The sequence below is a fragment of the Camponotus vicinus genome, unplaced genomic scaffold (assembly GCF_025532165.1).
Source record: "Camponotus vicinus isolate PSW18456_S1 unplaced genomic scaffold, iyCamVici1.0 SCAF_1, whole genome shotgun sequence".
Taxonomy (NCBI): domain Eukaryota; kingdom Metazoa; phylum Arthropoda; class Insecta; order Hymenoptera; family Formicidae; genus Camponotus; species Camponotus vicinus.
This window is the reverse complement of record NW_028141945.1, coordinates 14,319,699-14,344,962: the sequence shown is the minus strand read 5'-3', so window position 1 is coordinate 14,344,962 and position 25,264 is coordinate 14,319,699. Positions and strand designations below refer to the sequence as shown.

Here is a 25,264-nt window from a genome sequence, read left to right as displayed (position 1 = left end):
GGACAGAAGGAGATATTGGGAAATATGTTGAAAACGTAGTAAAAAGTACTCTGTGAATTTTTTTTTTAAGAAAAACTTGTTATGTTATTTATTATATTTTATCGATGTACATTTATTTATTGGTTTTCATAAAATTTTCGTTTTTGTAAAATCGCACGAGAAATTTCATTAAATTTAAGCGAAAGTATCTCTACAAGTATAATGCTGAAATATACATCTAAAAATGTTAAATTATTAATTTGAGTTCGAACACTTTGTTTGATTTGTTCATAATTTCCTTTAATTGTGAGTTTTATAATTTCACAATCTATGTACGATGAGGGAAGTTTTAATTCTATTTCGTTTATTATATAGTTAGCACATGTATTGACAGTATCAACGATATTAATTAATTGTGACAAATGCGTATCTATGCATTTTATAATATTTTCCAAGCCGAGGAAAATAACTTTCTGCATCACGATAGCGGTGTTATAAGTTTTTCGTTTCTTCGACGGAGGTTGTTCTTCCTTCTCGACATTACTCGCGGAATATTCGTTGGTTTCCTTGTATGCCACTAGAATAGCCCTCGAGCCATAAGCGCTGGTAAAGTTGATGGTGATATTGTTAATAATAATCGGATTTATTCCTCCCGTTCTTTTTTGATCGTCGTTCAAATACTGTCTCATATGTTCCATGCAGGATTGAAATTGCTGCCACGTGTCGGAGTCGAGACAAATCCCATCGGCATTATTGCTCGTTAATTTAACAATTGGAAAAAAAAGACTTCCTTCGTCGATTGCAATCCCACTTGTATCTTCTTAGTGAAGGATGAATTAAGTCCGTATGTTGTTGATAGCAACAAATGTCGGTTTCTTCCACCGTTGCATTTTATTGTCTCCATTTCCTGGCTCCTTAATATCGCAAACATGCGAGGATTTCACAAAACTGGCTATTTCCGTCGTTCCAGCCATTACTATTAACCACTCGAAACAAACTCGAAAAATGTACTGTGCAAAAAATAGTCACAACAACAACGTTAGCGTATTTGCGTAGAATTTTTCTTCTTCGCTCGAGACTTAACTTCTGTTAACGACGAAATTCGAATGAATACACGGTTTGTCCTCGCGCTTATATTACTGCTTCTCCCACCTAAAAAAAAAATCTAAGCAAAAAGAGTGGGGGGAAATAATATGGGCAGAAGTGAGCATAAATGCGTATTCAAACAAAATATTTTACAATAATCAAAGAAAAATACCGAGAAACTTCTATAAACGTTTCTAGAAACTTCTAAAAATTTTCTCTAAGCTATATCTCGAGTGATTCACCACGGGGAAAAATATTTAGGGGATGTTTTATTAAGGAAGATTCGAATGATAAATTTATAGATATTACGGGCGATTTCTTAGTCGATACGGTATATATGCTGTTTCAGCATGAGAAAAAAATAGGTTGAGGATTTAGGATGAGGGTTTCGCTAGGATAGATTCAAGATGAGAATATTTTCCATATCTTCCTAAATTATTTGGAAAGAGAATTGTTTTCTTAATCACTATTGCAAATATAGCGGGGTTATTTTAAAATTAAAACCATTGACGGTTATCTTAAGATGAGATTATTTTATTGGATGTCTCTAGCTTTTTAACGTGTGTTTAGGGTTTTAAGAATCTCTAGATATTATTATTATATCACGGGGGGATAGTGTTTGTCTGAGTCAGCTATCGGTTGATTCATAAAATACGAGTATGTACAGGTATTTTGTAATTTAGGCGATACATCGATTTAAAATATATTTTCCAGAATTTAAGCATTTTATTTTTACTATAAGCGTATATGGAGAATCAATTATAAGCTCATTAGCGTTGGTGCTCGCGAAAGTCGCCGATGCGAGCCTACCCTCGCGCGAATACGCTTACTCACGGTCGCGCGTCGTGTATCGTCTAATCAGCGGTGCTTTCCGCTCGCACGCGTAACAGAGAACTCTAGCGCGAGCACGTGGCCGGCGCGGATGGGGCCCCACGCGAATAAGCTTATTTTCTTCTTACATTCCTGTATAATATTCGAGGAGCATGCGCATTTTTTTCTTTCTTAGATTATTGTTGTTAAATATCGTCGTTTACTTTTTTATTTATGAGATTGTTCCTAAACGCGAAATCGATTATTTTGTGTAATGGACGTGCGCTGGAAACATCCTTGGACGTCGATCGTCTGCGGTCCTACGGGAAAACAATTTTCGTGAAAACATTTCTTCGACATTTATCCCGCATGTCCGATGTCCGATTCGAGAGAATTTTATTTTATTACTCCGAGTGGCAAGATACGTATCAGTGCTTACATTGCGACACGGGAGAGAGAGAAGAAGAGAAAAGCGAGAGAAAATATAGCGATAATGCTTTAATAAAATCGAGGAAAAATATAATCGAATTTCGCGAAGGGTTACCGCGTCCGGAGGATTATTCTAACGATGCGCTTTCTCCGAAATTGGTGATAATCGACGATCTTATGAGGGAATCGTCTTCGTGCGACGCTATCGTGGATCTATTTACGAAAGGAAGTCATCATAAGAATCTCAGCGTTATACTCATTTCGCAAAATCTTTTCCATCAGGGACGTGGACAGCGCGACATATCTCTCAACGCGAATTATATAGTAGTTTTCAAAAATCCGCGCGATCGTGCGCAAATTCGTCATTTAGCGCGTCAGGTATATCCCGACGATCCAAAATTTATGGAAGAAGCGTACTACGACGCTACCTCGAAGCCGCATGGATATTTATTGCTCGATTTGAAACAATCGACTCCAGACGAATACCGATTTCGCACGTGTATCTTTCCGGAGGATACTCTACATTACGTCTACATACCACGTAAATCTGTCATTAGAACCGGAAGCGTATAAAAGAAAGATATTCGCAGCCGCGAATTGTAGTTGTGCGATTACGACGCAATGGTGAAAAAAGCAGGCCCTAACAAAATATCATCGACGGCGACATCGAGGATAAATTTATCGAATAGCGCGGTAAAGACTGCGAAACGTTGCATCGGAGAGAGGAACCTGTGTCTCTTGAAAACTTTATGCTATTTGAAAAAAAATCAAAGAGCGGCATTCTTACGCGATGCCGACAATAAATTTGTAAAGTGTATTCAGGAGTGTATTTTCAATACGCTCGAAGGTAACATACCGCTCGAATCTAACGAAAAAAAGCGCTTGTCCAAGCATAAAACGACTTTACGACGCATCGCGGCGAAGCGGGGTAATTTGAAGACTAAAAGGAAACTGTTGGTACAACGCGGAGGATTTTTACCCTATATTATCGGTCCTATACTCGGTGCTTTATTATCACGGATTATCAGCGAGTGAAAAAAAATACAATTCTTTATATCCATTGCGAGGAAAAAAATAATAATAATATTTGGAAAAGTATTAAAAATGGAAAAGGCTAAAAAAATTATTTTAATTTCTACGGAAAATCTCGAAAAAATGCAACGAATGCAGCAGCAGCAACAAAATCAACAGTCGGAAAATGTTAATAATACGGAAAATGATAATAATAAATCTGTACGGACACCGGGAACCCCTTTATCGCGACTCGATGCGGAGATGTGTCGTATTCTCAATCTCTCGACTCCCACCGACGAGAGTGAAAGATGGAAAATGTATAAAGAAGTCAACGTTATCTTTACTTTGTTCGAGATGCAAAAAAGCGTTTTCGCAAAGATTCGCGTGGGGCTTTAAACGGCGACGCCGATGATAAAACCGAGCAGGACGAGGACATGTACTTGGAAGATGACGATACCGCTGAATTTACGCGTACTTTAATTAGTAGCGTTGGAGATGGGGGTGACGCTAATAGTTTCGGGAAAAAACGCGATCAATCGGCGGAAATGATTAAAAATATAATCGAAAGTGTGCCGAAAACTTATCGCTACAAAGCTCACACGCTATTGAAATATTTACTCGATGCCCCGTCGTCGAAGATCGGATGGGATAGACAAGGACTCGTAACTATAAACGGTGCGGTTGTAACGGGTTCGAATATTAGCGATCTCATAAATGACGCGATACGCGAGAGAAAAACAGTAAAAGCAATCGGAAGAGTTCAGTTTGCGCGATTACTGCACGACATAAACACGCCCTCCAGTCTCATAGGAAATCGTAGTTTTTTACACGCGGGCAAAATAGCTCGTCGTATTAAGAGCAGCGAATTAGCACCTGTTACTTCCACTCCGAAAACTCGTCGTTCACGCAGCAGGTTAAACGAGACGGTTGTATCCAAAGGAGATACGGTATTTATATCCGCCGATGAGGATGAGGATGAGGCCGATAAAACATTAGCAAGTAAGGACGAGAATTCCCCGACGAAGAAAGCAAGAGGATTATTCGGTTGGAGCAAATTCTAATAAGATGGAACTCGAAAAATTATATTACGATCCTTCGCACTACGCTGGTTATTCAGCGACGGTCAATTTATCGCGAGCGGCTAAGCCGAATTTCTCGCGTAACGAAGTTGTCAACTGGCTTAAATCGCAAGACGCGTACACGTTACATCGTCCAGTACGTCGAAAATTTCCGCGTTTACATTATAACGTGACAAATATCGATGATTTATGGGAAGCGGATTTGATCGATCTTCGTAATCTTAGGAGTTATAACGACGGATATTCCTATCTACTGGTGGTTATCGATGTACTTAGCAAATTTGCCTGGGTAGAACCTTTACAATAAAACCTCGTCGTGTGTGATAAAGGCCTTTCGGAACATATTCTCGAGAAACAAAAAACGTTTACCCGTATACCTACAAACAAGGGTAAAGAATTTATCGCGAGCGCTGTACAAAAATTCTTAAAAGAAAAAAACATCCGATTTCGTGTAGTGCGAAATCCCGATATCAAAGCAGCTATAGTCGAACATTTCAATAGAACACTTAAGGAGAGGATGTGGCGCTATTTTACACATAAAAATACTCGCCGTTATATCGATATTTTGCAGGATATTGTTCACGCTTACAATCATACTCGTCATTCTAGCATTAAAATGCAACCAGCGATCGTTACGTTGGAAAATGCGCGTATCGCGCGAGAAAATATGAATCGACGTTGGAATATCAATGCCGAAGATGCTGAAGGAAGAAAAAATCGCGGGCGCAAACAAAAGTGTAAATACAGAGCAAGCGAGCTCGTACGCATTAGTAGAGCAAAAGCAGCGTTTGAGAAAGGATACGAGGCGGGATGGAGTGAAGAAATATTTCGAATTCATCGCGTTCTCGAATGGAGAAGACCTCCTGTATACGAACTAAGCGATTTACAGGGCGAGGTTATAGACAGGATTTTTTACGAGCAGGAATTAACGCAAGTTATTAAAGACTTACGAGAGGGAGAATTTATCGTAGACCACGTGATAAAAACCAAGGGACGGGGCGACAATAAACAATTACTAGTTAGTTGGCGGGGATATCCTTCTAAATTCGATTCTTGGATATCAGCCTCGAGTTTAATATCAAAATGAGAGGGGAAGAATTTCACATAATCCTCCCGAGTAATAGTAGCATGCGCTACTTTCCGGAAAATGAAACAACGTGTTTCACCACCGAATTACCTCAGCGTATAGACTTAAGCGGTCGTTGGGAAATAGCGCTCACGGAGATCCAGTTTCCGTGTAGCTTTTTACATATACGCCCTGGAGAAGGAACAATAAAATTTATCGATATTAATAAGAGCATCGATGCGTTTTCTCATGCGGATGTCGAAGTATCACCAGGCGTTTATTCGAGCGTACGCGATATTATAGAGACAATGAATGACGCGTGCAAACCCGTAAAAGCCCATGTCGTTTGGGAATTAAAAGCTGGTGGTAAAGTTGTTATGAGACTTTCCTGCAAAGAGAGGAAATGCGATATGGAACATCATGTGCATTTTTCCGACAAGCTTTGTCGTATGCTCGGTTTTGATTCACGCTGTGGAAGTTCGAACGATCTACTACCGATCTACTACAATCCTGACATTCCTCCTTCTTCGAGCATTGCTTTTCCAAAATTTCCTTTTGTACTCACGGGTGACGACTGTATAATAGCCGACATACCAGCTAGTTTGTTGCGAGGTATTCCAGACAAACTTTTCGTCTACTGCGACATTTGCGAACCTTATATTACGGGCGATGTACAATCGCCTCTTCTTCGAATAGTCGCGCACGATGCACGAAACGATTATCCGTTTGCATCCACCCAGATAAAGCATTTTTCGCCCGCGCAATACATCGCGCTGCGGCGAACGAGTTTCCGTACGATCGAAATAGATATAAGAGATCAGCTGGGGAAGAGCATACCATTCGAATTCGGAACGTTGACGGTAACTTTGCATTTTAGGTGTATCGATTAGATATTATAAAATACACGGAATCCGCGAAAGAGAAAAACGCATTTGACCGTTCATTATTATTATTATTATTATTATTATTATTAATGGACTATTACTCGATATATCACGACGAATTACAGAGCGGAGGCGGCCGAGGCGGCGGTATTCCACGAGTTTTCGTCGGATCGCCCTATCAACGTGGCCATGGAATCGGTAGTTTTCTCGGGGGATTATTCAGACGCGTACTACCATATTTAGGTAAAGCAGCACGAGCTGTGGGGAAAGAAGCTTTACGAGCCGGAGTTAATGTAATCGAAGACGTTGAAAACAATACGCCATTAAAGGTAGCGGTCAAACACCGTTTTGAAGAATCGCGAAACAATCTCAAGAGAAAAACCAAAGAAAAAATAAGTAGTCTGATGAAAGGCTCGGGATATAAGTCTGATGCGAAAATGCATGTAGCTCAGTTCCCTTTTGTCGGGCTTGATAATCACATCGCACGATCTGCAATAACATCGACTCGTAAGCGACGACGGACGAGTAAGAAAATCAAAACGTATGGGAAAAAAAAGAACGAGTACGAAAGCACAGAAAAATAAAAAGAAGAAGAAGAAAAGTCATACGGTTGTGAAAAAAAGACTTAAGACATCTGCGAAACGGCGTAAAATCGGTAAAAAACGTACAGTAACCGATATATTTTCTTAAGCGGTTATATTCGAAGCATTCTAATTTAACGACTGCGGTGTCCGACGGACGACTGTGAACAATTTGCGATAAAGAAATATGTCTTTTCTTCACACGCATTCGAGCGAGTGTTTAAAGAGCGAACTCGATCTCTTCTCTCTACCGCCTACGCAAACTAGCATCGAAAGTTCGCAATGGATTCATTACAAACCCGTGACCTCTCTCTCGGACGACTCGCCGATAGAATTCGTCATCCCCGGACACGGAGAAGAATATTTAGATCTCACACACACCATGCTGAGTTTTCGTCTGCGTGTAGAAACAAGCGCCGATTCCACAAGACAGACTTCAGGAGCAAGCGCCGAAAGAATAGCAGCCGTAGGCCCCGTAAATCATTTGCTTCATTCTATCTTCAATCAAATCGACGTGTATTTCAATCAAAAGCTCGTGTCGCCTCCAAACAACGCTTACGCGTACCGAGCGTACATAGAGGCGTTGTTAAATTATTCTTCACCCGCAAAAACTTCCCATCTAACTTCCTGTCTATGGGACATGGATACACCTGGACACATGGACGATCTGCTGGAATCAAATCCAGGCAATCCCGCTCTCGCGAGACGCGCTCGTTACATTTCCGGAGGGAAAGTGTTAGATCTCGTAGGACATCTCCATTGTGACGTTTTCAATCAAGACAAATTTTTAATTAACGGCGTAGAAGTACGAATGAGATTCGTTCGTTCAAAAGATTCGTTCTGTCTCATGGACCGTAGCGGAACATCGAAAATTCATATTCTCGATGCTATCTTGCTCGTTAGAAGGGCGAAAATAAGTGCAGGTTTGTTACTCGCGCATGCTAGAATGATGAGTAAAGTTACAGCCAAGTATCCGCTCACGAGAGTCGAGGTTAAAACATTCACGATTCATAGCGGTGTTATGGGTGAATCGTTAGATAATGTAATACTCGGTCAATTGCCGAAGCGGGCAATAGTCGGTTTCGTTAGTAATAAAGCATTTAACGGCGACAGAACATTAAATCCGTTTAATTTCAAAAACTACGGAATAAATTTCTTCTCGCTGTACGTCGATGGCACGCAAATTCCCAGTAGACCTTTGCAGCCGGCTTTCTCCGAGGAGGAGCCGCTTTACATCGAAGCTTATCAAACGCTTTTCTCGGGAACAGGTATTCATTTTTTGAATGAAGGAAATTCTATGAGCAGAGACGATTATTCCAAAGGATATACTTTATTCGCTTTTGATCTTACTCCCGATCTATCCGCTAATTGCGCTGGACACTGGAATCTCATCAAACACGGTAGTTTACGATTAGAAGTACGATTCGTAAAGGCACTTTCCGAGACGGTTAATTGTATTATTTATGCCGAATTCGATAATGTCATAGAAATCGACTCGTCTCGTCAGGTCGTCGTTGATTTTTCGGGGTAGATTTTTATAGACGTTTAAAATTGTTCCCCCTCCACTTCGCTCAAAATCCTAACATCGCTACGCAGCGTTTCAAAAAATATTCAGTTTCGTTGGAGACATGCTTGACGTCGTTTCGTATAAAGCTCCGCGACGAATTGCATAAGTTTTTCGTAAGATGGATATAGTCGTCGATATTCAGGGTTTCCGCGATGCGGAGAAAAAGTTTATCCCTAAGGAAGTTGCTGTTGTAGCGATTGACGCTCCAATCGTCAATCATTGGATTATGATGCAGCCTCATTCGTTTGCCGAATTACCTGAAAAAATAAGGTGAGAAAACAACTGGCTCACACGAAATCATCACGGCATTGAATGGTTCGATGGCGAAACTAATCCGAAATATTTTGCAACGCAACTACGACAAATTACAAAATGCGTGCGTCACATTTATGTTAGAGGAAACGAAAAAGCGAGTTATTTACAAAATCTGCTTTCTAGAAATATATATAATTTGGAAGGCATCTCACCGACATTCAAAAATCTGACGGTAGAAGAAGAGTGCGGACATCACGGATTTCGAAAATTCAGAATCTTTCATTGCGCATTACGCAACGCTCACAAATTAAAAAGCTGGATAGTTGCGCAAAATAATTTCGACAGCGACGGAGACAACATTACTCAAACGACTTGCAGTTCTCCCGAAATTTTGATAGTAAGCGACGACGACGACGATGATGAAAATATTAATTCACAATCAAATAATAAAATAGAGAAGAAAAATCTGCAAAAAATCGAACGTACGACTATTAATCGCTCCACGCAAACAGACATTGAAAATCCGTTAACTGTACAAGCCGAAAACAAGCCAAAAGAAATTATTCAAATAATACCGCTTGTTCGTGCGTCTTCGCTGCAAACAGATGGACTCTCGCGAAATTCTGCAAGCATTGCGTCAACTAGATGCCAAACATGTGGGAGTCTATCCTGCCGACAGATTGCCGACGGTGTGGACGAGGTCGACGGCCATCGTCGCTAATACGGACAATCATAACCGTCCTGGAGAACACTGGATCGCTTTCTTCCTCGACGAACATGGTACAGGGTCATACTTTGATAGCTACGGAATACCGCCCTTGTATCCCGGATTTTTTCTTCGTCTCCGACAAAATTCCAACATTTATCGATGGAATACCGAACAACTACAAGGACTTTTCTCTCAAACCTGCGGACACTACAGTTGTGTATTTTTATATTATATGTGCAGCGGTTACGATCTTAATGGATTTCTTAGTCTTTTTTCCGACAATTGCGAATATAACGATTATTTAATTGTAGAATTATTTCATAAAATTTTTCTTCGCAAAAAGAAACATGAAAAATATAATGTTAATTAATAGCGTGTTTAATTGTAAGAAGATATAAAAATATTTTGCGAATTGTATGCAGGTATATTAATAAATGTGAAAAATTTTTGTGAATATAGCGATCGTTTAATCGTAGAATTATTACGAATTGTATGCGACTATATCAATAAATGTGAAAATTTTTTATCTTAACGTGTTTAATACTTTTAGCATTTCCCCTTCTTCCTTTATAACAGCTCCCCTCGCGTTCAATCATCCGCATGTTCATCTTTTTAATTTTCCATTATCAGAATCCTCTGTAGTGCAATGTAGTCTAATTATAATTATTGTCCCGTGCTAAGACTTTGTCTTTTTCGATAAAGCGCGTCATGTACCGTTCGAGAGGCTTATTTCGATATTCCATAGTGGGCCCCGAGACAGAGTGGGGAGGTAAGGATTGTTTCCTCGAGACATATATACCGGTTACCCCGTAAGTCGGTAGGTGGGGGGTTCGTTCTGCCAAGACGTAGCGAGACTAAGGGCTAGGTAACGGGAATTTGAGTTGTTGGAGGGTCCCTATACAGGTGGACCTGAGATGGAGTGGGAGGAGGATTGCTTCTTCGAGTCTAGTACCGTGGAGGTAGGGAAATAAAAATTTGATAAATCCCCGACATAGGTGGCGCCGACCAATTACAGCTCTGGACCACTATGGTGCAAGCCAATCAAACGCTGGGTCACTATGGTGCAAGCCAATCAAACGCTGGGCCACCATGGTGCAAGCCAATCAAAATCGAGACTTCGGGAGGTGGGGTATTGTTTCCACCAATCAGAACGCCTCCCTCCACTTCACCCGGCCACGCCCACGGCGCCAGGGGCCGAGTAGTGGGGGTTTGTTTTGACGCACCATAGTGGCCCATATCTACTAATATTTTTTGACACATATAAAAATAATTATTTGATTTGTGACAAAATTGGCAGTTATCTTGATATCCTAAAATAAATAATATAATTATATAAATTATACAATTATCGCAATTGCTTAAAAGCGTTCATTTTGTTTTTCTTATCTAATTATCGCGTATTGATTTTGTGTATCTAATTATTGTATCAAACACTTCCACAAAATTAATATGCATTTACTAGGCAATATGCATTTCATATAAGATAATATTTATACAGCACATTTTTTTATTTTTGTTTCTCTTCGTGTCGATTTTTTCATGAACTTTAAATTGTAGATCAACGATTTGCTCTGCTGGAGATGAAAGCTGTAATAGCTCCTTTAGTGCATAATTTTTACTTGGAACCCATTTAAAAAATATCCGATTTAAGTACGATCTCATTTTGTTTAAAATAACATTACATCATCATTTGAAATTAAATGATTTTATTAAATTTCGATTTAGAGGAATAGAAATAGCTTTGATAGAGGAATAGCCTTGATTGTATAACGATTTGTTATTCTCATTGACACCACAAAGTAGAAAGCAAAAGAAACTCTTGAAAATATTGCATGGATTTACCGAAAAAGTAAGTAATAAACCACATTACTTTAAATCTTACAACACTCTTATATAAAATAACAATAGATCTCGTAATCTTTGCAGGATTACATTATTAATTATAAATATTAATAATAAATATTAATATTATATTATAAATATCTATGATATAATGTATCATTGTTTAATACATTATTTAGTAAAAAATCATTTTAAAAATTAAATATTATTTTCATATAGGTCATCGCGGAAAGAAAACTTTATCATGAACGTACTAATAATATCGATACTTACTCTTTAAAAGTGAATCAGTGAATATCACTAATTAAACAGTAAAATAAGATTTCACTGAGAATCAGTGAGTATTTTACTGATCTTCAATGGAAATGCTTATTTTTTTGTTATTTTATCTTATATCTCACTGATTATGGTCAGTTAAAATAAAATTCACTGTAAAACCAGTAAATTTCACTGTAAAACCAGTAATCGCTAGTTCGTTCGTTTACCGCTACGATCGTTATCCCTCTCGTATTTAATTTTAGTCATAAGAATTATATAAAGTTTGCAAAGAGCGACATTTAAAATTAGAAGCATTATTTCGATTTAATTTCTGATACAATCTCAATTGAGAGGCTTCAGATATTAAATCGATCTTTATAAGTCGGACAAATAAATGTCTGGCGACTTAATGAAAATTATTCGTTCGTTATCTATTTAAAATAACAAGTTCAATATGCATGTAATATAAATAAAATAAAGTTTTTAATATAATAAATATTTAGTAAACATAAATAAAATTTTTAATTTTATATGAAATAGATAGAGAGATGAATTGTAGTTTAATATTACTGACAAAAACGAAAGAAATATTACTGATATTGAGAAATATTACTGATTGAAACAGTCAAAATTATTAACTGATTCTTTCAATAAAATATCACTGATTTACAGTGCTGTATTTATAACTGCTGTAATCAGTGACTATTTACTGTTTTTCAGTGATAATACACTGATTCACTTGTAGAGAGTAAATAACTTTGAAAGTAACAAAGAGACAGAAGATATGTTTGGAAGTACGTAAGAGATTAGAGTTTCTAATTTAAGTTTGACTACGCAATCTAACATTATAAATTATGCTTGTACTATTTATACTAAACACATAATCGCACACGTCATGATGCAACATATGTCTATCGTAAAATTAAATCATCATTATTTGTAACAGAATTTGAATTTTAAACAAGAATGTTACATAGTGCGACATGCAAAAATAAAATCGTTATTAATAAGTTTTGTTTCTACTTAAAAAAAGGCGATTAGCCATGTTGGACCTTTTAATAAAGGCATCTCAAGAAAATTCTTTAACTGATTTGGACATAAGGGAAGAAGTCGATACTTTTATATTCGAAGTATATATCCGTTATTTTTTTTTAATTTTTTGTATATATATAAGCATACCGATATGACGATACATATGACGATGATTACAGGGTCATGATACTACAGCGGCGGGTATAATGTTTATTTTACTACTCTTAGCTGAACACAAGGATATCCAGGTACTTATTTCCCGTAATATATTGCGATATATTATTTAATTTACGAAATTCTTGTTGCGACATATATTTTTTAGATATATTAATTTAGATATATTAATTTTTAGATATATTAATTTATTAGATATATAAATATTTTCCGAAAAATTATTAAAAATATATCTAAAATAAATATAAATATTTTATTTTGATTTATTAAGAATTTATTTTTATCCGTAAGAATCAGAAGTGTAAAATATACTTTAATTATTATCAATTATACAGGAACGTGTGAGAGTCGAAGTCGATATCGTGATGCAAGAGAACGAAGGAAAACTTAATATAAGAGCATTGCAAAATTTGTCGTATTTAGAAAGATGTTTGAAAGAAGCGTTACGATTGTATCCTAGCGTGTTTTTTACATTTCGAAACTGTGGAGATGATATAAAATTACGTAATTGTTGTTGCGTAATATATTTTTGAACATGTTACATAACATAATGAGTATATATTATTGAATGTAAAATAAAATTAATTATTTTAAGTATTTTAAGAATGCAATATTATGTTATTATATACAATATTATATTATGTTTTATTTTTCTGAAAAAATTCTTACTTTCATAAATTTCAGTATATTTTTATTTTATAATATGCTTTTTAAAATCATATATGGTACCCGCTGGAACATTCTTATTTCTTAATATCTATGGAGTTCACAGAGATCCTAATTTTTGGCCAAATCCAGAAGTATTTGATCCGGATAGATTCTTGCCCGAGAGGATGCAGAATCGTTATCCTTACTCTTATATACCATTCAACGCAGGATCGAGGAATTGCATAGGTGAATTAATTTTCGTTTCTTTTCGTGTCGATTTTTTCATGAACTTTAAATTGTAGGTCAACGATTTGCTCTGCTGGAGATGAAAGCTGTAATAGCTCCTTTGGTGCATAATTTTTACTTGAAACCCATTGAGTATTTAAAAAATATCCGATTTAAGTACGATCTCATAATTCGTCCTTCGCATCCAGTTCATATTAGATTCGTCCCAATCAAATGCAACCAGTTTAAAACTAACACGGATACTACATGAATGTAACAAATTGATGCATTGCAAAAAAAAACATCTTTATATGTTCAATATTATGAACAAAATATTGTATATGTAAATATTATATTTAATCGTAAAAATATAACCACATAGAATGTTTTATAAGTCAAGCCCTGGAATCGAAGTTTATCGTGTATTATTTGCATGGAAATAAAAATGTATATCCAAGAATATAATATACACGTGTAATGCTAATAAAACAATATTTTCCTTGTCTTATTCAACGAAACAATATAAAGATGAGAACATATTAATTGCCAAAAATTAAAGAAAACAGTTGTTTAAAAAAAAAAATATGTAATTATGCAAATTACATATTTTTTCTTAGAAATAATTATGTGTTTTCTTTACACCAATCGATTCCTCACATTATTTTGTGCATAAAAGTATTAAGGAAAAATAATCGAAAAATGAATATTTTACAAGATATTTTACGGTTTATGTAAAATTAAGAAATTATTTCAAGCCTCATAACTCGAAAAGACCTTAATGAAAATATACTTCATTATAGTGTTTTGGAAAGCTCTCGAGATAAGCTACAAGAATATGCAATAAAAAATAGGGGTTTCAATTTAAAAAATTCAATGTCACCTTGATATGATCTTAACAACGCCACCCAAGGTCTAACTAATATTCCTATCTTCTGTCCCCCTCAGAACCAAACAACTTTTTTGTAAAAAGTTTTCTTCTAAAACTTACAGGTTTGGAGATATTTGAGTGGACGGATTAAAATAGCCCACCCTGTATATATATGTGTATATATATATATATATATATATATATATATATATATAAAATAGCAAAAGAAATAAATAATATTAAATAATACAACACTGTGTTTTATGCTCAATTTATATATATATAACAATATATTTTATTAACATCAAATATGTATGAACATAATTAATTGTTTGGTAATTGTTCAACATTACTTTTGTAATACGAGTGTGAATAGTTATTTTCAATGTATTTTTGCTTACTAAATACGAATCTGTTGTCCAAGTTTGGCAACACATCATAGTTTAAAAAAGAAATGATGTTAATAAAACTAGAAATGATTTTGAGAATTTTTACTGTAACGTTATAGTATCCAATTCTTTTTCTAAATTTTAATACCATATAATATTAAAGTATCAACTTTGACATTTAAAATACATGTTTTGTTTCGGTATGATTTTAATATATCTCGCAATAACTCGAGTTTTGTGCAGTCTTACTATTTTATATGCGGTAATATTATTAATTTTTTGCAATATAATTCTATTATATTATGTAAATACAAAGTACTTACTTTCCACATAATGTAGTATTAAGAAGAAATAGAATATTTTTCATGTAATATATGAGGGGCCAGGAAAAATTATTTTCAAATATTTAAAATATATTTAACAAGCAAAAAATTCATTGAAAATGATTATTCGTGTTAGAAACAAGAGTCAAATATTGTCGGATATTATTGGTACATAATGTATTATTTCTTGATATTAACTATTTTTCTCTTTAGGTGTACTAGTGTAATTTTTTTTATAAAAATCATAAAATAAGTAAAGATGTAAGAGTAAATTTACAATAAGTACAGATAATAAAACTTTAGCTGAATAATATGTAATACGTACTTGACAAGCTGGATTCAAAATCTGTAGTAAGTATGCTACCATCACAAGAAACTGTATCTAATTTCGCAAAACAAAAAATTATACAAATATACATTATATCAATTAAATATATATTAATTAAATTGAATTGAAATTAATTAAATTGAAATATCAAAATAATCAAAATAAAAAAATATCAAAATAAATGTATGTGTGTTAGGTAAAAAGTAATAATAATGTAAATGTACATAAAAAAATATATTTATCGAGAAAAGTACAGTATCCAATTTTTTTTTAAATATCAATTTGAACAGCTGCGTGCGTTTCTTTTTTCTTTCCGCCGTTCCATGTGTAAAAATAATTAATACAACTAATTATAATAGAGCGTGACATACATACGAAATTTAGATAACGCATCCTATAATATGGCCATTCTGCACTATCATTCATGTCGAATGACTTCTTGATTATTTTTTTTATCAAATGTAATCTTCATTGATTCATGGTGATTTCATGAGATCAGCAAAAGTCGTTAGTAAATATTCTTCTTATTGACCTATCTTATGAACAAGATATTGATTTTATTCAAGAGACTGAACAGTTAGGTAATACTATTAGATTTTCACATATATTATATCTTCCTATAATCACATCTTCATGTAATGCTATATCTCCACATAATATATGTATTAATTAATATATGTAAATTGACAATCGATATGATCGGCATTATGGCACAGTAACAGTTAGATAATTTATTTGCAATAAAATCTGCGACATAATAATGCTATTTTATATATCATACAAAAATTAGACTTACTTTAAAAATCAAGTTTCTCTTAATAAAAATGAAATGCGTTTTAATTTCATGGAAAAAGATCTATGTATAATATCTTTGTATAAGGGTAAGATTGACTTTATGGCAAATATTATTTCAAATTACAATCCTCACAAATTGAATTGCTTCTAAATACTTCTTGGCTAGTTATAATTATTGATTTCATATTTCATTTTGATTTTTTATTTTTTGGAGGACTTTTTAGGAAGAAGTTATTTTTAATTTTTATATTTTTTAGGTTTTATGGCTAGATACCTTCTTAAACTTTTTTGTTTTATACAAGTTGACATATGTTTTATGTTCTTGTATCTTTTTATCTTTGTAAGTTTTTTAACAGGATTACTGCTTTTTGTTAAATTAAATTTACCTTATATTTTAATTTTATGTTATTATGTCGTATCAACTTTTATATACTATATTAGTTACAAGTATATACAAGAAGCTAAAGTTAATATTGATTTAATTAATGCTATTGATATAATAAATCATTACGTAATTCATAGTTATAAATTTCATTATTATTCATTTAGTTTATTTCCTTATTTATGAAAATGAATTTAATTATACGTATTATGCAAAGAATTATTATAAAGTTATTATTGATTTAGTTTATTTATTATACAATTTATAGTTATAAATTATTATTATTGATTTAGCTTATTTATTTATTTGCAAACTAGAAATTTGTTTCGCGCATAAAGAATTAGTTCTCATTAATTTAATTGATCGATTAGAACATATCGTAATTCTCTTAATACATTATATTTTAAAAAAAGGGAAAAGGGAAACTTACACAAAGTGTAAGTTTCCCTAATCACCGCACAGGCCTTTTAAAAAATAGGGAAGTGAATTTTATTAAAAATCGCTAAAATCTTGATAACTAACTCTAGGTACGCTCTATTTGATTATATTTTTAATTTCATTTAATTTTTAATTCCGGAGGTGTTCTTCCGAATGGGGAACCCCTCCGATTGAGATGAAACTTTGCACATAGGAGATCATATTAAGATCAATTGTTAAAGTTTTATTCACGGGTTTTGAATGATTCAAAAGTTATGAACAAAAATATAACTAAAAATCGATACAAGAAAATTAAGCTTCAATGATCTTGACCTTGACATATGTTGTCAAGGTTACTGTCCTGAGTAACATTTTAATTGTCGCTCGTTGTTTATTAAGAAGTTATAAATAAAAAACATTTGATAAAGAAATGTAATTCTTTATCTTTGTGAAAAATCAAAATTAAATTAAAATTCTTTAATTTTTATTCTTTTTCCTTTTTTTGAAGCTAACCCAAACCTATTTCCGATTTAAAATTAAAATTTGATTTGAGGCAAACCTTCCTTTGCGTGAAAAGTTGCAAACCTATGTAAACTTCGTTTTTTTCTTGCAAAGTACATGCGTAGACACAGTGAGTTCTACCGTCCCCCTTAGGTTAGGTTAGCTCTTTGGAATGGACAAAGCCCCTCCCTCCTTCTCTCTCTCTCTCTTTCTCTCTCTCTCTCTCTCTTCGATTTACTACACATAAATAAATAAATCAGTAATAAATAGATAAATTACACATACATTATAAACCTTGACAGTTGATCTTAATATCATCTCCTGAAGCTATGTGCAAAGAAAAAATATGGAATTGTTAATTGCAAATTACATATTTTTTCTTCAAAACAACTATGTGTTTTCTTTAGACCAATTGATTCCTCTCATTATTTTGTACGTAAAAGTATTAAGGTAAGATAATCGAAAAATGAATATTTTACAAGATATTTTACGGTTTATGTAAAATTAAGAAATTATTTCAAGCCTCATAACTCAAAAAGTACTTAACGAAAAGGTACTTAATTATAGTGTTTTGGAAAGCTCTCGAGATAAGCTACAAGAGTGTGCAAAAATATATAGGGTGTTCCATTTAAAAAAATTGAAGTGACCTTCACGTGACCTTCAAATGACTCTTCAGTGTCAAACCAATGATACCATCTTATGGCCCCCTCGAAACCATAAAACTTTTGTCTGAAATATTTTTCTCTAAATTGCTTTGTTTCCGAAATAATTTCGTGCGTTAATTAAAATGGCTCACCCTGTATATATATATATATATATATATATATATATATATATATATATATATATATATATATATATATGAGTATGTACATGTATACATAAAATATTATAACGAATAACTTATCATTTGTATTCTAGTCATGAAAGGTTTAAAAAAATGTAGAATTGTTTGATATTTTGGGCCCATTTGGGCAGAGCTCAAATAATACATATACATAATTACGTGCACAGCACAATTTAGCAAAGTAATAAATGTCACCCTTTCCTCCGGACAGTATTTTAAAAAAAGCCAGATGATAACTAAATTAGATACATGATGATGCACGTGCAAATTCGAAACCTGATTCTGTTTCTTTCTTAATACAAATATACAAGTTTCAACGAAATCGAATATTTTCAATAAAACTAGCCACCATAAAGTATTGAGCATCTAAAACACAATTTTGATAATATAATGTGTACAAAATACTACATGTTAAAGAAATAAAATACATTATCTAGGATATAAATATAATAACGAATGATAAAATGGAATTTCATTAAAAGAATTATAGAATAGTTAAACTGATAAAATAAGTCAAATTTCTCCCAAGATCTTGATCATGTTTCTTGATATATGATTGAATAAATTATGAGAATATTATTACATTAGACAATTGTTTCTTTGTGCTAATGGAGATCTGTCTGATAATTATTAATATAATATTTTCCTAAATGCTGTCTTGATTCTTTTCGAGAGAAGTTGGAGCTATTATAACTCGTAAAATTTATATTTAAAATTGCTGGCAATTTTGTTTCTTTTAACAGACAATGTAATTTATATCAATAACTAATGATAATCAATAATAACTAATTATTATATGTATATTGTAAAAACATACCCTATGTGTATTTGAAGAATCCGGAGTTGGTAATTGTAAACATATTATATTATACTTTGAAAACCAACCAAAAGCTATATGTTCTTTTACGAACCATAAGTTCGCCAAAATTTGTATTAAGTCATAAAGCAATATAAACGTTTTCAATTTATACGGTGGTCGATCTTTCATGTAGCGTGGACCACCATAAAGGACAAAATACAAATATCCAAAAATTATGAACATTAATGGAAATGGTGAGGATATCAATGGCCATTCGCGAGTTAGTGGTTCTGTACAAAAATGTAATATAATTTTTATAACAAAATATACCTTGTGCATTAATCTTCCTTAAAAAGATTTAGAGGATTTAGAGAAACCTCTTTCTCAGCATACATTGTGCATTAATATTTTTTTAATAAAAAAGGCTGAGAGAGGTCTTTCATTAATTTATATATGGATATTTTATACAGTAACTATTATTTTAATAATATTGCACTATCTTGCATCAACATTTAAATACATATAAGAAAGGAACATGTTAAAAATCTCCGTCTTTCTACCTAACGGAGAAACGGAAAAAGTCTATTGGATATATTTTCGTGACGTCCACAGATGATGAAAATATAGGTTAGAACATGGAAAACTCTAAGGAAAATTTTTGAGATACTATCAAACATTATACGAGAGTGAATAAAATACAGCAGTTAATACTCCCAGTTATGTGTCACTCTCGACATTAAAAACGTTTGAAAGCATCATATATAGGATTTTTTGGGTCGCTACAAATTAAAATCTGGACTTCTATACTCGGAATCTTTAAATCTCAAACCCTCAAGCTATACCCTCTAAGCTCTTATACCCAAAGTCATTAATCCTAACGCTTAAATACATAGCCTTAAATCGCAAACCTTTTAGCCAGGAACTCTTAAACTCTAACCTCAAGAATCCTAATTCTATGAATTCTAACCCAGGTGGCACATATTCAAAAACGTTTCACAAATGTTTCTTTGAAACGTTTCATAACCGATTCTCGATAACGTTTCTGATTGATTAAAATGTCCACTTGGAGAACGTTAAGAGATACGTTTCTTTTCTGATAAAAAAAACGTTTAAAAAATGTTTAAAATATGTTTAAAATACATTTTTTTCTTTTATTCGTTCAACGTTTTTTTTTTATGGAATTAATAAAGTAATGCATTCATACACACTCTTTAAAAATGAATCAGTATATTATCACTGAAAGCAGTAAACAGAGTCACTGATACAGCAGTTATAAGTTATTATAGCACTATAAATCAATAATGTTTCACTGAAAAATCAATAATATTAACTGTTTTAATCAGTAATATTAATTTATCTACTTCGTATAAAATTAAAAATTTTATTTATATTTACATGCATATTAGAAACTGAATGTTAAATAGATGATGATTTATTTTACATCTTCACTATATAATGAACAGATCATTTTCGTTTATTCGCTGGACATTTACTTGTCCGACTTGTAAATCAATTTAATATCTGAAGTTTCTTTATTGAGATTGTATCAAAAATTAACTCGAAGCGATATTTTCAATTTTATCTGTCGCCCTTTGCAAGCTTTACATAATTCTCATGACTAAAACTTAAATACGAAAAAAATAGCGCACCGTAGCGGTAAACAAACGAACTAGCGATTACTGATTTTACAGTAAAATTTTACCTCCACTGACTATAATTAATGAGATATAAGATAAAGTAACAAAAAATAAGCGTTTCTACTAGAGATCAATGAAATACTGATTCTTAGTGATCTTGTTCATATATTTGTAAATAGAAATTAATATAGCTTTCGTAATAATTATACACACACACACACACACACACACACACACACACACACACACACACACACACACACACATACACACACACACACACACACACACACACACATACACACACACACACACACACACACACACACACACACACACACACACACATATATATATATATATATATACAGGGTGACCCATTTTAACTTAGGCAGCCAAATAACTCGAAAAATAAGCAAGAAAGGGAAAAATGTTTTAAACAAAAGTTGTATGGTTTCGAGGGGGCCATAAGATGGTATCATTGGTTTGACCTTGAAGAGTCATTTGAAGGTCACGTGAAGGTCACTTCAATTTTTTTAAATGGAACATCCTATATATTTTTGTACATTCTTGTAGCTCATCTCGAGAGCTTTCCAAAACACTATAATTAAGTACATTTTCGTTAAGTACTTTTTGAGTTATGAGGCTTGAAATAATTTCTTAATTTTACATAAACCGTAAAATATCTTGTAAAATATTCATTTTTCGATTACCTTACCTTAATAGTTTTATGTACAAAATAATGAGAGGAATCAATTGGTGTAAAGAAAACACATAGTTGTTTCGAAGAAAAAATATGTAATTTGCAATTAACAATTCCATATTTTTTCTTAAAAACAACTATGTGTTTTCTTTACACCAATTGATTCCTCTCATTATTTTGTACATAAAAGTATTAAGGTAAGATAATCGAAAAATGAATATTTTACAAGATATTTTACGGTTTATGTAAAATTAAGAAATTATTTCAAGCATCATAACTCAAAAAGTACTTAACGGAAAGGTACTTAATTATAGTGTTTTGGAAAGCTCTCGAAATAAGCTACAAGAATGTACATAAATATATAGGGTATTCCATTTAAAAAAATTGAAGTGACCTTCACGTGACCTTCAAATGACTCTTCAAGGTCAAACCAATGATACCATCTTATGGCCCCCTCGAAACCATACAACTTTTGTCTAAAACATTTTTCTCTATCTTGCTTATTTTTCGAGTTATTTGGCTGCCTAAGTTAAAATGGGTCACCCTGTATATGTATATGTATGTATATATGTATATATAATTTGAAATGAATAAAAATTAGTTTTTATTTTGTCTATAGAGACGTGAAAAATACGTTTCCTTAACAATAAAGCGTTTCTATAAAAACGCTTCTTATTAATGCTTTACGGTTAAAAAATATTGGATACGTTTAAGAAACGTATATAAAACGAACGTGTGGACTACCTGGGAAGCCCTCGAACCTTGAATTTTTAAATTCAAACTCCTTCAAGTTTCAGTCCTAGAACACTGAACTCTCAACTCTTGAACTGTTAGACCTCAAAACATTAAATCTTGAATGTTTTAACCCGAAACGCAGAAATCCCAATTTCTTAAACCTTTAACGCTTTAATCTTAATTAATCTTTTTTACTTTGGTTTACTAATAATATTTAGTTTGGTACTTTGGTTTTACGAATAATATTTGGCAACATTATTATTAATACTACGGAAGAACAAGAGATAATAAAGTAATAAAGATTAATTAGGGTTCAAAAGTTAATCATTGAAGGGCTCCCGCTTTGTAGATCATATGTTTAAACTTTTTATGTTTAAGATTGAGATTAGAGTTTAAGAGTTCTTAGCTAAAGGATTTGCGATTTAAGGTTATGAGTCTAAGCGTTAGGATTAATGACTTTGGATTTAAGAGCTTAGGGATTTAGCTTAAGGGCTTGGGTTTTAAGAATAGGAGTCCAGGTTCCAATTCAGCGACCCGAAAAACTCTGTATATGCCTGGGAGTAATAATTGCTGTATTTTAATCACTCTCATACAGGGTGTCTGGAAATTTTTCGCAGTCCCGAAGTGTGAAGGTAGATTGGTTCAAATTAAGAAGGAAGGTCCTATACTATTCCGGGCCTCATTCACCATTTCTTCTCCACTCACCGCTTCGCCGTGTGCCTAGTATAAGGATACAGTGAAACAACTCTTGTCGCCGCGCGCTTCACGCAGATTGGCCGATCTTCTTTAATTAATTTTTCGTTAATTATTGCGAATATCGCAAAATAGTATAGGACCTTCCTTCTTAATTTGAACCATTCTACCTTCACACTTCGGGACTGCAAAACATTTCCAGACACCCTGTATAATGTTTGATAGGGTCTCAAAAATTTTCAAGAGTTTTTCACAGTCTAATCTATGTTTTCATCGTCTATGAGTGTCGAAAACATATCCAATAGGTATTTTCCATTTCTCATTTTCTAGATAAAAAAAATGGAGATTTTTAACATGGTTCTTTGTATTGCAAATTAACACAATATAATATGTTAGATTCAGATATATGCATTTTAACAAAATAATCCGCATATCTTTATTTTTTATGTAAAAAACAGCGTGACAATTCAAACTTTCTATATTTAATTTTTCACATCACATTTCCTTCAATTTTAAAATTTATGTATTTCATATATTATAAAATATTTATAAAACACTTTAATTTATCAAATACCAGAATTATAGCACAAACTTAACTCTTACTTCGAAATTGTACAAATAAATAATAACAATATAAACTCCTATTAAAATATAGAAATCCTCTATTTATAATTAATGCATTACTCTTTTCTAGTATTTAAGGAACTTTGAAAAGATAAAATTACTTACCGGAAGACTTTATAAATAAATTATTGTAATTATTGTAAATTTGTCCCATTATATAAAGAAATATATATAGTCAGTATCAGTATATATACATATATATATATATATTTTTTTTTCTTTTTATAATTATATATGTGAGCATCAACAGTTACATCCGATATATACTAACGTTAAATCCTTTGTGCCGTCTAATCACTTTTATACGGTGATATAGTGTGCACATTTTATCTAGATATTAATATTAATGACTATTAATATTAATGCATGAAATACTTTGCATTTGAAGATTAATAGTTCTAACACAACAGTGCACAAATAGAAAAGAATAGAAAGCAGGAAATTGTGGCGTAAATCTTCATTTTCTCATCAATTTTTAAAAGAAAAGGCAATTTAATCGAATGATTTTTGTCTTCAAACCATCCTCAATAACTGTTACAGATTGAAAAGAAAAATTATAGCGTTATACCTGATTAAAAATCGAAAAGTTCTGAATCATTTTTTTCTATAATGTTTAATAAAGCGGTAATTATTGAATAAATTTGCGCCAATAAGCCCCGACCCTTAGACGGGCGCACGTTAGTGAGCCGCGCGCCTGGTAGTATGCGTAAGCGCTCCGACGCTACGGCGCTATGTCATGCTGTAATTGTGCAATATTCTAATGCGTCGTAATAATGCGAAAAACTTTATTTTGCATTAAAAATCATATTTCTTCCGTTAAAAGCGGTTCCTTAAAGAAAATTTCGACAAGGAGGTTAAAAATCGGTGCTTATTGGCGTAACTTCATTCAATAATTACCGCTTTATTAAAAGGATGCCGGAGTCTTGTTTTACCAATAAAATGTCATATTTCATTTTTGTCCGAAATCCTTTTATTAGTTGCACAGAATAATAAATGCTTCTCCACGATTAAAGTACATACAGAAACAAAGCAGGACCTCTTGATTTTATGTTAAAAATTTTAAAACAATTGAAAAATTATAGTTTTTTATCGGCTTCTGGGGTCAAATCGTAACAATATTTGCTTTGTATGTACAAAAGAAAATAGGTTCCCGCTAGAGATTATATGAAGGAATATAAATGAACTGTTAGAAATGAGTTTAGAAGCCTAAGAAAAAAGATTTTGATTTATTTATCGAAATCTTTTTCATTAGGCTTCTAAACTCATTTCTAAAAGTTCATTTATATTCTTTCATACAATCTCTAGTGGGAACCTATCTTATTTTGTACATACAAATTGCAAAACTTTTATATTAAGCAAATATTGTTATGATCTTTTTACGATTTTTCAATTTTTTTTAACATTTTAACATAAAATCAGGAGGTTCCCGCTTTGTTTTTGTATGTATTTTAATCGTGGAGGAACATTTATTATTCTGTGCAACTAATAAAAAGATTTCGGACAAAAATGAAATATGACTATTTTATCGGTAAAACAAAACTTCGGCATCCTCTTAAGCATTATAGAAAAAAATGATTCAGGACTT

At 32.8% G+C, this 25,264-nt stretch overlaps 2 protein-coding genes across 5 annotated transcripts; one reads left to right on the top strand and one right to left on the bottom strand.

The window, feature by feature from the left end:
* Window positions 1-71: 71 nt before the first annotated feature.
* Window positions 72-23,939, bottom strand: LOC145976497 (very long chain fatty acid elongase AAEL008004-like). Of its 4 annotated transcripts, XM_083107630.1 has the most exons (4): window positions 23,785-23,928; window positions 23,068-23,381; window positions 19,306-19,577; window positions 18,504-18,854 (listed from the first exon to the last, which is right to left on the bottom strand). In XM_083107630.1, exons 3-4 carry the CDS (start codon window positions 19,528-19,530, stop codon window positions 18,531-18,533), a joined length of 549 nt encoding a protein of 182 aa, XP_082963756.1. In that variant the 5' UTR covers window positions 19,531-19,577; window positions 23,068-23,381; window positions 23,785-23,928; the 3' UTR covers window positions 18,504-18,530. The 4 variants fall into 4 exon arrangements, with proteins under 4 accessions (XP_082963773.1, XP_082963765.1, XP_082963756.1 ...); XM_083107647.1 differs by lacking the exons at window positions 18,504-18,854; window positions 23,068-23,381 and adding an exon at window positions 72-1,131 and having other exon boundaries at window positions 23,785-23,939; XM_083107639.1 differs by lacking the exons at window positions 18,504-18,854; window positions 23,068-23,381 and adding an exon at window positions 10,654-10,769 and having other exon boundaries at window positions 23,785-23,939.
* On the top strand, window positions 11,228-13,909 carry LOC145974042 (cytochrome P450 4C1-like; the record flags this gene model as incomplete). Its single annotated transcript, XM_083103788.1, has 8 exons — window positions 11,228-11,308; window positions 11,521-11,583; window positions 12,305-12,353; window positions 12,571-12,689; window positions 12,771-12,839; window positions 13,101-13,269; window positions 13,480-13,659; window positions 13,716-13,909. Coding segments are annotated over 8 exons (924 nt in total), but the record flags the coding sequence as incomplete, so codon positions are not given.
* Window positions 23,940-25,264: the final 1,325 nt, after the last annotated feature.